Source organism: Plodia interpunctella, chromosome 28 (assembly GCF_027563975.2).
Source record: "Plodia interpunctella isolate USDA-ARS_2022_Savannah chromosome 28, ilPloInte3.2, whole genome shotgun sequence".
Taxonomy (NCBI): domain Eukaryota; kingdom Metazoa; phylum Arthropoda; class Insecta; order Lepidoptera; family Pyralidae; genus Plodia; species Plodia interpunctella.
The window spans coordinates 2,169,312-2,184,772 of record NC_071321.1 but is presented as its reverse complement, the minus strand read 5'-3'; the positions used below and the strand labels follow the sequence as shown (position 1 = coordinate 2,184,772).

Genomic DNA, 15,461 nt, shown 5'->3' with positions numbered 1-15,461 from the left:
GACCGACCTACCATGGTTAGCCCCCAGGGATCGAATCCACTATGTCAAATCAAACTTCAAGTGAATATGTCGTATTCACAAACATTTAATTAATCTAGAGGAGTATTGAATGTCTCGAGCGGGCTTTATACTTACACTAGCGGCCCGTCCCGGCTGCGCTCAGGTAAATCTATAAGAATTTAATACACCTGTTTAGGTGTATTAAATTCTTATAGATTTACCTTCTTCTTGAATAACGCTATTTATTTTTAAAAAACGCATCAAAACCGTTGTGTACATTTTAAAGATCTTCAGGGTATTTTACTATGTAGTGATTGTGATTAATGCGGTTTGGGTTTTAATGTTAAGGTGTTTTCGACATAAACGGATAAAAAAATATAGTAAGGGCATGATCATTCAATTATAATTCAAACAATATGAATTTATTTTTAAATCAATATATTGAATTAAAATTTTAAAATATAACGAACAATCATATTTCAACTTTATCTAAATGACCGATTAACACAACGCCAATTTCACAACTACATGTTCATTTTTTTTTAAATAACAATTTTTATAATTTGTTTTGTTCAGAATGACATATATTTTGACGTGGTTAATAATATATTTTTTTAAATACCTTTAAATAACTTATATAAAATAAAAGACCGTTAATTACTTATTCATTCATAGAACAGATGGAGTGCACGGTTGTGCAAGCGCCAAGTTAGTATAGGTACGAGTAAATTTTATAATTGTATATTAACGATCTTTTATTAGACATACATCGTTCGTTACACACACAATAGATAGATATTATTGCACTGGAACACAAATACTTACTAAGAGTTCTACGACACAATAATATAATAATAAAATAAATTATAACACCATACTGTGCATTCACTACGATAGCTAGTTAGTATTATAGTGTGATTAAGACTTTGGTAAATTAGTTTAACAAGTTGTTATACATTTTCACACGAACATAAAGTATCTCAAAATAAAATTAACAATATTTTTTTCTAGAAGTATAGTAAATCAAATTAATTATATTGAAATATATATACTTATAATAATTTAATACATAGATAGAAGATATACTTATTTATATTCTAGTGCAGGTACGTACATTATTGAAGGACACAGTAGAATGTCAATATAACATTTGTAATATCTATAATAGGACGTTTTTAAAACGTCAGTATCTCACAGTTTTTGCTTAACAACTCTATTTAGACATTTTATTAAGTGATCAATTGATAATCATAATAGTTATATGGTTTTAACTTTATATATATATATATTTACTTTATGTTTCAAATAAGTGATAATTTATTACTTTTTCTTTGTCATATCTTTTTATGACAACAGATGTACATATATATTTTTTTGTTTAAGACATCATATTAATTTGAATTTAAGCACGTAAAAATATTCGACAAATTATAATGATGTCGTCGAGAGTATCTTACGATAAATACCTTAATTATGGATGTGCCATTTTATGAAACCAGTGCAGGTAATTTTGAGTAAATATTTTTTATAGTTTAATTTATGTCTTGTTTTACTTAATTGACCACACCTATTTGGCAGTTGAGAAATCGTTCTTATGGATCTATATATTTTATAAATGTGTTTATTCGGAACATTTCGATATTTAAGCATTATATATTTACTCTTAACTAATAGCTATGAATATTAAATACTAAAACATAAGTAATAAATAAAAACTTCATAGCAACAAATGTAATGAGTTTATAAGCGTATATATTTTTCAAAAATCATTAATTATACCCTACTTTATTTAAAGGATGTTGTGATGTATAATTATATGATATTATGTAATATACGTCAATACTATTAATGTATATAATAATAATTAATTCACATCAATAATTCGTACAAAACAAAGGTTTATTTTGGTTAATAAAGCGTATGTTAAAGGAATCATATCCTAAAGTTAGATAATTATATTAATTTAAAAGGATATGGACAATTCGTTCCTTTTCAATCGTTTACAGCAATTCCTTAGGATCCTTCGGCTTTACCACATATTTCTTTCGTACATTTAAACTTTTCGTTCACCTTATTTCATAATCCCTTGTTAAACAAATGAGTACCTACGTTCTAAATAAAATCATATATTTTCGATCAATTTATATGCCCCTTTTCCACTCAATATTAATTAAATTTTCAGTAAAATATGAAACGAGTTAGGTTCAAATTGATACTCATAGCATTTTAAGGAGTGGTGATGAAAAATATATAATTACATTCGATATCTATCTACATTTTTGACACAAATGTAAAGAAGCAATATGTTTTATTATCATTGGTAGGTTTTCTACATGTGGGCAAATCGTGCCATGTAAATTTAAGTCTGTCCACATTATAAATAACAATTAATTATTACGAAGTTTCTCAAAAAATTAATAGCAAATTAACAACATAATATATATAAAAGTAAATATTTTGTTTAAACACTTGATGTCGCTTGCTGGCTGCTGCGGTCTGACACAACAGAGTTCAAGTCAGAATCTCGCATCGTGGGCGGGGTGCCAAACGGAAAGTCCTGAAAATATAAAAAATAAACCTTTATCACGCATTGTAAACAACGATAACAATATAATGAGACAATATTTTGTACCATACCATTTACAGCAGTTCATATCATAACAAGATTTTAGAGATGTTATGAACATGGTAGGTATAGATTGCGTAATTAAAATAAGTAAGTAGGTCTCTAAGTTATCTAATAGTTTAATGCAAGTTTTATCCTCTCTAGGCTAGGTTACCTCTGTTAGCATAATTTCTGGATTTAATGTTAGAAAAATAAGTATCGTCAAGATACTTAGCCAAAAAGGAATTCATTGGCACAAAGTATTGTTGGTGAAAACACTTCATTGAGGGCTTTCAATTCATGCTTGGAGGTTGTGCGTCCCATTTTTCGTTACAATGATTGAAGGTTTTTGGATGTAGACAAGACACATCACACGGGTATCGTCACTCACGTCGGCGTTGTGTCACAGCGGTGGTCCAAACAATAATTTTGAGTCAAAGCCGATTTCTGTGGTTTGCTGTGGACCTTGACACATATTCAGATGGCGCTATGATGAAGAAAATAATAATGAAAATTACAAGCAATGTTGATAGATTTTTATGCTATGACATGGGTCGAAGTTGCTTGACAGTGCAAGAAAAGAAAGAAAAGAAAATTAATTATTGCTCTTGTTAATTATCACGGGTAATAATTGATTTTCTATAATATAATATAATAGTAATTCTAAAAAAATATTGTTTTTTGTTACCTATTAATTGAAAATAATGAAAATAAAAATTTAAGTTTTTTTTTTCAAACTTGGCTCTTAGATTACCGAGTGTTTGAAGAAATGTTATAAAAAGAAAAATATAAATGTCATGAATTGTGTCATTCATGTTATGCTAACAAATATGGGAAAATCGAATGAAATTACACTTGGTAGTGTGCTTTAATTTATAGTGTGATTTGATAAAAGTTGCCAATTAAGAATGTACATAAACCATGGATTTAGTGCTTCGTTGTACGGAGCACCTACTAATTACATGATATAAACTAGATTTATTTATTAGCTTTGGCCTGCGGTTTAGTGCGCGTGATTTCGAATTTTCCGTTCCACCGTGTCCCGTTTCGTTTCCCGCGTCGTGGTTTTCCGATCCGTGTCCAGTCCCGATTCCCTTTAGGTGTCCCATCCCATTTCTCGTTACGTAGCCCGTCTTTTGTACAGTAAGTTTACACGTACATCATTCTGTAATCTAATAAAAATGCTTTGTATTACTATGATAATAGTAATACCTATTTGAGTGTCACTCACCTGCGAGGGCAGCGTGCGGGGCGCGGGCGGCGCGGGCGGCGGCGCGCGGGGCGCGCGCGGCGACGCGCACTCCGCGCACTCCGCGCCCGCCGCGCCGCTCTGGCTGCGCGTCGAGCGGCGCGACCAGGATTCCGGCATGCAACTGTATGGAAATAAGTACTTATCTTAATTCCATATAAAACATAACATCTTATTTATTGCGACCGTATAAGATGTGAGAAAAATATGAAATTTAAGCGGATATCGACTAACTAACTAAGACAAACGATTTCATCTACGGGCAGGTGGCGCTGTGGTCGACAAGACTTGAACGCACGGTTGAAATGTTTGTGACAACATTGCTGCGAAGTTCCGTAGACATTGACCTATCGGAAAGATCTTTTCAAAAGATAGGTAGGTAAGTACAGATTGCGTTATTGCTGAAACTGATTAATACATAAAAATTTAAGGTGTCGACATTCGGATAGCTGCTAGAAGAGCAGATGGTGTCCAAACGGCTGAACCGTTTTCATTGTAGTTAGTAGGTAGTAGGTATACTGACGCGTGGTGCACGATGTGGGCGCAGGGCAGCGAGGCGAGCGACTCGGGCTGGTCGGCGAGCGGCTCGCGGCAGCGCGCGCACGCGGGCGCGGCCCACGCCGCCGCCGCGCGCCGCTGTCGCGCCGCCGCCGCCGCGTCCCCCAGCGCCGCGTAGATCTCCGCCAGGCGCAAGCGCACGCGCCGCACCAGCATCTGCATACGTCCAATTCACCAACGTTCACACAGCGGTCACAAAATGTGAAACGGTGTTACAAACGGTAACGTGTGTATGTATACGTATACTACAAAGTTTTTGTAGCTTTTGATGGTGACTTTTTGATCGGAGAGGATTTTTTGTTCACATGCCCAGTCCATGATACTAAATAACTGACACACTAGTGTTAAACATATCGATACTAAAATCCCCAACAACATTGTAAAAACTGTTCCTCGCACGCAAAAGAAAAGTACCTATTACTCCGATAGTCAAATATGAGAAGAAGCGTATAGGTAGGTACAGTTTTCGTCATATCTGAGTCGATAGTTTTACACAGTTATATACAGTTTTCGTCATATCTTTGACATCGTTTCGCTAGGAAGTGACGTATCTTTGTCAAAGCCCCGAACCTATAATTTTTAAAGGACATTTTAACCCAATGGGACAGCAGTTATGGACAGTACCACTTCTATTCTATGATACCTTAGCCCCGATAAAAGTAGCGACTTGAAACAGCCTGATGTTGAACTCCAGGGTACAACAGGTCCGGTTACATCAGATAAGGGAAAGTAATCCTCCACTGAGATGGATGAATATTCTGTTCTATGATACCTTAGCCCCGACAGAAGTAGCGACTTCCAGCAGCCTCGTGTTGAACTCCAGCGGGCGACAGTTGCAGATCCGGCCCTGCAGGCGCAGCGCCTCCAGGCAGCGCGCGGCGCCGTCCATGGCCTCCATCTGGGCCAGGCGGTCGCCGAGCGCTTGCCCCGCGCCCATCGCCACTTCGTAATGCCTGCAAGTTAAAATAAAATATTGGATTTTACACCAAGATAGTATAGCGGAGCATTTTAGACAGGATCTAAAGTGAAATGTCACATAAGAACAATGCCTAAATCTTCAGTCATGCTCCGTTGCGTCGACGCAGTATGTCGCGGTTTTGTAGTTTTCTATACTACCATGTACTGACGTAAGTTGACGTACGTCGAAACTTCATATAATTACTGCGTTGTCTGTCGACGGACCACACCTTACTGTCGAGGTCGACGTGTATATATGTTCTTTGTGTTTCATGTGTTTCATGCGAGTGCGAAAATGACAACAATATTATTTTTGAAAATAATAATGTGATGAAAAAAATCTGGAATCGTGCGGGAAGAAGAGCACTGTCCCGGATATACGCGGGGCGCGGGTTCAATTCCCGCTCGATTCCTCATCTCATTATTATTTTCAAAAATAAGTTAAAAAGCACGTGTGACATGTATAACAAATCCATTTCAATATTATTATTAGGTATTTTAATAATCGTAGTGCTTGTTCGTCGGGTAAAAAAATTCTTATACATCAATGAATATTTAAATTCAAACCTGAGAGCTTTCCCCACGTCACATTTTCTCCTGTAAACGTCTCCGGCAATTCTGACCGCCCTGGCATAACAACCCTGGTCTCCAGCCACTGCTGCCAGTCTCAGTGCCTCCTGCAAACACGACGGTTGACATTTGTTTCATGTTACTCGTCCCCCAGAACAAAGATCAGCATCTACTAACTCCCAGCTGATCCAACACGCGATCGCTGACTTCAGCAGTGCAGTAAGGTTCTGATAGAACCGCGTGAACCTATGTTATGTCTTAATTCACACTAGAATCAAACACAAAAGTATGAACAGGGGGCTTCATGCGATCTAGTCTATCATCTCTTAATGCGATCTAGTTCAGGACCTAAACTGATCTGCATCGCATTTGTACCATCGACTTAATTTTTGGTATGAATGCGATTAATTTTAGGTTCCTAAATTGAACTGAGTTGCGTTTGAATTATTCCGTAAAAGTTGATGGTAGAATCAGCACTCACATTACAATAGTCATGTGCGTCCCCCAGCTCCCCGCGCGCGCGCAGCGCCGCCGCCATCTGCAGCAGCGCGGTGCGGTGGTGGCGCGTGTTGAGGTCCGCGGCGCGCGGGCCGCGCCCGAGGTCGCACGCGCGCGCTGCGCACGCCACCGCGCGCTCTGCGTCGCGCAGGCGACGCCACAACTCTGATAGACCCACGTATACCTGATCATGCATTGGATAATATAGGATTTTGCATCATTTTTAAGGAGCTACATTCTTATGCAATCCGCGTAAGTCCCACTGCTGGGCGAAGACCTATGCTTTTGTCTTCCATAGATTCCAGTCTTGGGTCGTTAGTTGCCAACCACGCTGACATTATTCTAGGCCATCTCGCCATCTTGAACCCGAGTTGGCGACATTTGCCGCATGCACGGCACGGATCATGTAGCTAGATATCAGTCGATAATTTAAAACCTAAACTTCTCTGGGTAGCTAGATGATGGTAAATGCTAGGTAGAAAGATGGATCTGAGATGGATGGAAACATCTTAGAGGTACAAATTACAAGAGACCTTGACAAAATTAACCTGCAACAGTAGAGTGTTGTCGTTCTGCGCCTGCGCAACAGCCAGGGCCTTCTGGAAACCGTCCATGGCCTTGGAGAAGGCGCCCAACTCGAGGCTGACGGCCGCCACCGTGAGGTGCACGCAGCCCGCGGTGGAACCCCCGCCGCAATCATTGTACAGAGCATGGCGGGCATAGGACAAGGCTCTGGAAGGTAAATTCGTTGGTTAAATTCAGAAAAATATAATTTAACATCTAAGAAATAGGAGAAAGAAAGATCTAGACAGTAATGCAAGAATGTCGTTGTACAAAGCATGCGTGTATAGGACAGAGCTGCTGGACAGAGCTCTATAAAGAAAATTGATCGATGAAATTGCGGGAAACTAATAGATTAGATGATAGATGATATGATAAATATATTTATTTGTTCATCTGTACCACACATATACATTACAGTGACATAATTTAGAAAAAAATATGTTAGACTTTGCCTAAAACTAAACATGCATCTGTGTGCCACATCAGCACAAAAGGGCTACAGCTCAGCACTATGTCACTCGGTTTCCGAGCAACTGCTGACTTTCAGCTGGCACCCACAAGAAAGTGCGAACGAGAGCAATTACATAGTTCAATTGTTTTGATCCGTAGTTAATTGAATTACATTTATTGCGTCAAAAAATCATCAATTATTTCAGAATATTAGTATACATCAAGTACTTAAATTAAATTGGAATAATAAATTTTAGGGATTGTAATTATAACAGATGATGATACTAATAGATGGACACTAATTAAAAGAATAGATAAAATATAGAAATCTAGATTCACGAACTGGTCCAAATTGGATACTACTACATATTGGACTATCCTCGTGTATTTCTAACGCGCTTTTCTTTTTCTAATATGAACGAAATGAAAAATATGAGGAAGTATAGTTTTCTCTATCTACAATTCCGATACCTATCGAGGCCCCCTAAAGTCTGATGTGCACGAGCCAAGTTCAAATAAGCCTCTGCGCGCATCGGAGCCGAGTCCAGTTCTTCGGATATGCCCAGTTGCCGATTGGCAAACTCCAGAGATTCCCTGAAATTAATCATTTTGTTAGCTAACCGATATTTGAGATTTTTATTAAGCATTCATCACATTCCAGCACCTATCTGTCTACTTAAAAACATTATTTTGCAAATGTATATTTTATTTGACCTACATTTATAATATTATTTGTCCCGATAATAATATTTCATAATAGTATATATACTTACTACAAGAATTCAGTTGGGAATCTAATGACATACATAATGGTGTGCTACAAGGACTATATTTAGAACCAACCATTATTATGAAGTAATTTTTGCTTTTTCAGTTATTTGATATTATTCAATCATCAGTCATTTATTCAAGTCAGGGCGGGTGCTGCATCAACTTCAACAGAAAGCCTCAAAAGGTGCAAATATGTAATAGCTAAATTTTTGGTGTGGAAATGCTAGGTCCATGGCGTCCATCAGCTCATCAGCTTTTTAATTACATTTCTTAAATGCTGGTCGAGGTATCACGTGGCTGAAAGCATTTTTGGCCAGACACGGCCAGGGCGTTTTAACTAGAATGTAGAGTATGTGAAGTTAGATATTGTAAAGTTAGGGCGCATATATCAAGAATCTTGGCTCTACATGAGATCTGACAGTTTTTACATGAAAATGTGTTTGATGGGATTTATTTATTTCGTTAGACATAGGTTTCACATAGCGTAATGTGTGGTAAAATAGTGCTGTATGCTGCGCCATTTGGCATATATGGAGCGTTATCCTGATAGTTTATTCAGCTATAGAGCATCGGAGCCCAGGATCCCATGGAACCACGGATAACCACGAAAAATCCCATAAATATCTGCAATTATTATGTACAGTTAACAGCGCATCATGTTACTTTGCATTGAACCTGTATGGCGCGGTAATAGCGGCGAATATGCAATTACGTAGATTGATGTGCTGTTAACTGTACAAAAGCGGATTTTGGAACGTACCTGTGTTTAGTGTTCATTTTTCTACAAGCAACATTAAATAAAAACAAGGGTCGTACCAAGTCCCGTTAATGTAATTTACTAGATGTTGCCCTGAGATAAAATGTAGCCAATCTTAAATAATGTACCATTCAAATGGTGAATGAATTTTTGATATCGGCTTGGTAGCTTCGTTGACGTCGATCACCCGCCTCAAACATATAAACTCACAAACGCTTACCTCTTTATAACAATACTAGATATTGCCCGGGGCTTCGCTCCCTTGGGAATTTAAAGATAAAACGTAGCCTATAACAATCTTGAATAATGTAACCTTTCTAATGTTAAAAGAATTTTTGAAATCGTTTCGGTAGCTCTTTATAATAATTAAGTAGTTATTGTACCTGTATTTTCCAAAATCCATGTAAGCTTGATACAAGTGTCCCAGCAGCGCGAACTTGTCGGTGCGGTGTCGCACGCCACGCAACGCCGAGAGCCATACTTTGACCGCAAGTCGCTGTTCGTTCTGCCCGTAGAGGCGGACGCCGCGTTCAATCTGAACAAAATTTGTCGTTACTACTTCAACCATTATAGTTTTGAGAAAAACTCACGTGAGCAATCGTTGAATGAAAAATTTTGAATCGCGAAATTATGCGGTTCGTTTCTTGCGTCCGCTCATTATATTATTATTGTCAATATCTCAGCTTCTAAGCAACGTGTCGCGATGAACCCTATACCAGATTTTAAGTTAGACCATCCGCTATACAACTGTGGAAACCACATCAAATTTCATACAGTAGTTTTCGCGATATACACGAACAAACATACAGACAGACAAGAATTCTAAAAAAATGTTTTGGCCTCTTGTTGTATTGCTTCCATTAGTCCCATAAAGACCGCCATAAGTATTGTTCTTTAATATATCCTAGGTGTACAGACATAGTCCACTTACAGTGTTATTATCTATATGTATAGAGATAGATAACGTATTGTGCATAAAAACATAAGTAGGTATTTCTTTTATAACTAAAACTAACTTAAACTAACTTGTATAAGTTCACTTCATTTACTTTCAGATAAACATTCTTAGATTTGATTTTTATTTTTTATAATCATTGAAAATGTATTTTTTTCAATTCATTAATTTTCATTTTGTATAATTTCACGTATACATAATTTTGTGTTCAATCATATCTTTAACTGTTGTATCTCAAACTTTTTTCTACAGTAGCTAATTATATTGTTGTCAAATGTTGTGCTCGCTGTTAACTGGTGTTTATGTATCGCATTAAACTGCAAGTACAATTTACTTACTACTATTTACTTTATATTATATATGTAAACACTGTAAGTGTTCCTAAAATTAAATAAATAACTACGTACGCGGGTAGCACAGCAGTGTGCAGCTATTCAGCGCACGTTTAATAAGAGATGAAAGTATTAGAATTACGCGGGTAACCACGAGAAATCCCATAAATAACATTTTTCTAATTAAACCTGCGCTGACGGCCGCCATTTTGTTTCAACTTATGTGCCGTGCATTGTAGTTATTTATCCCTAAATCCCACCTTCCTCCTAGCCAAGTACTGGTCCAGCCGGGAGCGGCACACGCGGAAGCAGTCGAGCAGCCCCGCGGTGGGGGGGCGGAGCGCCGGCCCGAACCGGGAGCCCCAGCGGAGCGCCCCGTTGCGGGCGTCGCCGCCGTTATAGTCTTCCGAGAATGGGTACACCTCTGGAAAGGAAGTGTGAATAATGCAATATCTGACAAACATGCATGTCACCTTGTCTGTATATCTGTACTAACTATACAAATCTTTTATCTGGCCGGTATTATGGTGTTCTAAATTAATCAATTTTTCTTTAATTTTCTAAGTTATTATTACGAGTATGTAGTTACTCTTTTTACAACCATTTGTTTAGTTTCATCTGTCCCGATGTTTGTCTGTCTGTAATCGTGTTGCAAGTTAAATTTCATCTTTCATCATCGGCATGTCCTACAAAGTCGAAATTTCCCACGTCGCTTCAGATTCCATGACAACGCATTATTATAATGTGCATCCAGGATCATCTCCCATTAAAGGTTACTCACTGCGCGGACATTACTTTTTATTACGCTCTTAATGTATCGTTGCGTTTAACTCTCTGACGACAATAACAAATTACATATTTGCAAATACTTGTTTAATTAGTGACCGTTCATACCCGGCTGTTCATCGAGGTGGTGTCGCGAAGTATCAGGGGAGCTGAGCAGTCGCGTGGCCGACAGCTGGTGCGCCGGCACCCCGCTGAAACAAAAGCTGTTTTAGTACCATGGATTTAGTAAGTACTTCGACGGAGTTTAGTACTAACTACAATAACGTCACAGAAACTTACCGTAACGAACCCACCGTTATCACATTACAGACCGCCGTTACAGACTGTGATCTGTGTGGGTGTGGCCACTGTGGCCAGTGTTATTTTGCCACCAACACATATTTGGAATCTTTCTTTGCTGATTACGAATATTTGTATGGTTTATTAAACAAAAGTTATTTATTAAACAAAATGTCAGATGCAAAATTATTCATCTATCGGGCAGTATTATATTATTGGGCTTGAACAGACGGTTGCTATCCAAAATTATTAAAATTAAAAATTCATAATTCATAACCTTCCAAGTTTGGATAAGTTGCTGGATGAGTAAGTAAGTTTTACAAATCTCAGATTAAAAATAAAAGACCGCGAAACGAATACAAAACTTCCTACAAAAAACATTTTCTTTTTTGTCGAACAATCGGTTCGTATTTTTAGTTCTATTTTTGATAATGAATGTCCTAGAAGATACTGTTCCATATTTGAAAATCAAATGATGAGTTCTGAATTTGAAAGGGGAAATAATTTGGTAAGTAGGTACTATTGATACAAGTACCTACTTATCAAATTCTTGTTAGTTATGTTCGTTCCAATTTTAAAACGATAATCAAAATGATCGAGTTGATTATGGAATGGGGTTTTCTATGAGCAAAGCTCGCAAGAGTATCATGAATGGGAGTTCCATAGGGCTCAAACCTAGAACCAACATGATTTTCGAAAAAACTGTTTTTTACCCGAGGAAGTCGCGTGACTCCAGGGAGTCCCATGACATGTTCCGCGGGTGGAGGCGACAGCGTCACCTGGGCGGGGGGTGCATAGCGTCCGGCTCTCTCGCGCACCGCGCAGCTGCCCTGCGGACAAATAGTAGACATTCATTAATATATCGAGTGTTATTGCTAACACTAGTGACAAACAGTCGCATACATACTAGGAAACTAAACTGTCAACCAGTGTGCAGGTTTCCTCACAATGTTTCCCTTCACCGGAAGCAAGTGGTGGTCTATGAAATCTACTATACATGAGTCAGATTGGCACGAATAGGATTTAAACTACCGTTTCAAATGGAAGCAGCAGAGAACTATAGACTTTCTTGTCGCTCATACAAGAAAGAGAAATAAAGCCGTGATCTTGTATTGAACATCCTTCAGTTTTCTGTCTAAATTTTCCTTGTTTCTATCCAATAAGTCGGCTACGTAAATATTTTTGGTTGTTTTCATTACTTAGTTGGGTTTTAATGGGAATTTTTGGTAAGAAAATTGGAGAAATGCTGAAGGTAAACTCACATCTTTGGAGGTCTCTCTTTCATGAGCGTCGAAGCTCAGGGTCCTCTTAATTTAATTGGTGTAAAAATATTATGAACTAGATGTTGCCCGAGGCTTCGATTCCGTGGGAATTTTGAGATAAAATATAGCCTATAGCAATCTTGGATAATGTACCTTTCAAATGGTGAAAGAATTTTTGAAAACTACCGAAGTAGTTTCGGAGATTACCCGCCTCAAACATACAAACTCACAAACGCTTACCACTTTATAATAATAGCATAGTTAAGGAGTATCGGAAATTCCGTGGAACTCCCCATAATTGATGTGGCAATAATTTTACGACCTGCCTGACGTCGATCCTCCTCGAGAATGCAATCGTTGCATATCAGCATGGTGTATCTGTATAGTCACCTGAATCAGGCCGCGTCGGGGGGACACAAGATCAGCTCGGAACCCGTCCTCATAGTGTCTTCATTGCGATCCATCTATAAGACCATCACCTGAACAAAAATATTCAAACGTGTAGTATCTAGTAATTATGATCGTTAAATTTAAAATTCAAATTAGTAGTAATAAAACTTAATTTAATTATTAATATTTCACAATCAAATATATTCTCTACTTACATTAAAATAATTTCACACATTAAATATCAGAAACCAGTCAATCAGAAATTGAAACAATTAATAAGGTTATCATTTATTAATATTGTATTTCTAATAGGTACCATAGAAAACAAAACCAATTTATTTTTGTGTGTCATAAAATAATTTCACAGAACGTTGCCTCACGAATCCACCTCTTCGCTTGAGTTGTGACCTAGGTCATCCAGTTAGCTAGGTACGCGACATCTTTCGAAAATAGGTCAATATAACCTCTTAGCTAAATAAACTTACGCTTATATACGAACGTGGCATTATGTAATATATTTCTTTTGTACTTAATATTAAAAAACAAAATTTATTTTTGAAAATCGAACTCATCAGTTCTGTTCTGCCCTGCCTGATAGCTAATCCATTTTTTCTCGTATGCCAGTGACATTTAATAATTTTCCCGTAAAATAAAAATGAAACAATAAAATCATAGAAATTCCGCACTTGTATTTTTATAGATTTTGTAAAAATATATGCACTCGATTTAAAAATAGACTTGATAAAAATAAGATGAAAAATCGTTAACTCACCTAACACTTGCACATCGGGAGACTGGGTTCCTGTAGGATTTTCTTGGAGGCTTCGTTCCTACTGATACTATGTAGATGGTCGTATTTTTAGTGTATTATCTAATGGTTTTGTTTTGCACTATCGTGTTATATTGTTAATTTAATGGCGCAGATGTCCTTGCCTGCGGATCACACCCCAGTCGACGGGGATGTTGTGCTAAAGGATAGGGAAATCTGTCGAGTAGTGTTGGTTTATTCGATATTTTAAAGCTCAATGAGTTCATGTGGTATGAATGTAAACTTTGTTTTAAAAATATATAAGTATTTTATATTGCGAGTATAGTATTTTTAAGTATTAACGCGGCTTTATAAGGAATCGACCAGATATTTTCATTCGGATACAATTTTTATCAAATGTTTAAATTACTTCTCAAAATTATAAATTATAACGATTGTGTGAGTATCAATTAAATGAAAAAATCATACGATATTATTGGGATTGTCAAAATTCAGGGATTAAAATCGTGTGTTACTAAATGGTATTCCGCATCAGCATGCGCCCGTACTCAAGAGATAGACTTCCAACTGTTAAGATCCTTCGCTCGCTTCATTAACACTCATCATTCACAGATCTCACACTTATGTGTTCACACTATGTTATAAAATTATCAAACAATATAGAAATCTACTCCTCGGCACCTCTGTTCCAGCCAGCATCCCTTCGCCACTGGTACTCCAAGGCGCATGCGCGGTCGACTGTCGTCATAGCTTCTATGTGGGTGTTGTGTCAAAGTGTGTGTAGAGAAGCATTCGAGATTTAAATTTCTAGATGTGGATATGTCTCTTTTAATTTAAAAAAAAACTTTTTTTTAAATTGCTTTTTTCCAGAAATTTTCTTTGCGTTTTTTTTTTTGCAGAAATTTTGCGTCCTTTGTCTAAATTTTTACGGAAAATAAGCAGCACATTCTATATAGTACGTAAAAGGAACTATTCATTCAATCTACATATATATTTAATACATAGGTATGTATTATTACCGGCGATTAAAATATGTAACTATACCTAGGCAGGTATAGTTACATAATTTAATCGCCGGTTGACTGTAAGAGATCCCTACATGGGATAAGTCCGCCGTTGTACATCTTTTTTGTATTCATTTTGATTAATGTACTTATTTTCGTGCATTAAAGTTATTACAAACAAACGAACATTTTGTAATTTAGTTGCTATAGACTGAACTTAACAGTTAACAATGTGTTTCCTTACGATGTATTCCTTTACCGAAAGGAAATTGAATGATGATTCACGATCTGTTTTGAATCAGATTGATGTGCACACACCATTTAATAAATGGTCTGTGTGTGAGGCTCGAGTAGTTTTCTGTTTCGAACCTGAGACCATTCAATCACTTTTTCGACAAGACTATTTAGCACCATCTAGCTGTTTTATTTCCCGGCTAATGAAGTGTTACATCGGATCATGAATGGTAAAAAAATCCGATAGTAAAATCAACCTTTATGTGAGTAGGTTAATATTTTTTCCAGAACATATTAAAATCTTTTTTATAATTTGCCATAAATAAATTTAAAAAGAAATTCCCTTGCCTATTGACCTTGCATGTTCGATTTACAAACGAACTTTCATTCGAAATTTGAAAACGTCACTAGATTTAAAAATATATATAACAAATACAGAGTAGAATACAAACAAGGATAAGAATATAGTAA

General features: G+C 37.0%; 1 protein-coding gene across 2 annotated transcripts; it reads right to left on the bottom strand.

Annotated features, from left to right (window-relative positions):
- Window positions 1-451: 451 nt before the first annotated feature.
- On the bottom strand, window positions 452-13,958 carry LOC128681875 (uncharacterized protein). 2 transcript variants are annotated; one of them, XM_053766153.2, is made up of 14 exons: window positions 13,756-13,958; window positions 12,984-13,072; window positions 12,045-12,161; window positions 11,161-11,243; window positions 10,527-10,690; window positions 9,363-9,514; window positions 7,923-8,045; window positions 6,971-7,169; window positions 6,421-6,621; window positions 5,937-6,046; window positions 5,185-5,365; window positions 4,378-4,568; window positions 3,837-3,978; window positions 452-2,557 (listed from the first exon to the last, which is right to left on the bottom strand). In XM_053766153.2, exons 3-14 carry the CDS (start codon window positions 12,080-12,082, stop codon window positions 2,462-2,464), a joined length of 1,680 nt encoding a protein of 559 aa, XP_053622128.1. In that variant the 5' UTR covers window positions 12,083-12,161; window positions 12,984-13,072; window positions 13,756-13,958; the 3' UTR covers window positions 452-2,461. The 2 variants fall into 2 exon arrangements, with proteins under 2 accessions (XP_053622128.1, XP_053622129.1); XM_053766154.2 differs by having other exon boundaries at window positions 453-2,557; window positions 6,986-7,169.
- Between the last annotated feature and the right edge of the window lie 1,503 nt (window positions 13,959-15,461).

Excerpts from the sequence above, each read along its gene's own strand:
- LOC128681875 (XM_053766153.2), bottom strand. The coding sequence starts at position 12,082 with ATGTCATGGGACTCCCTGGAGTCACGCGACTTCCTCGG. Across the intron at positions 10,691-11,160 it reads CCACCTCGATGAACAGCCGG|AGGTGTACCCATTCTCGGAA; the intron begins GTATGAACGGTC and ends CTTCCTTTCCAG. Across the intron at positions 5,366-5,936 it reads GACGTGGGGAAAGCTCTCAG|GCATTACGAAGTGGCGATGG; the intron begins GTTTGAATTTAA and ends TTTAACTTGCAG.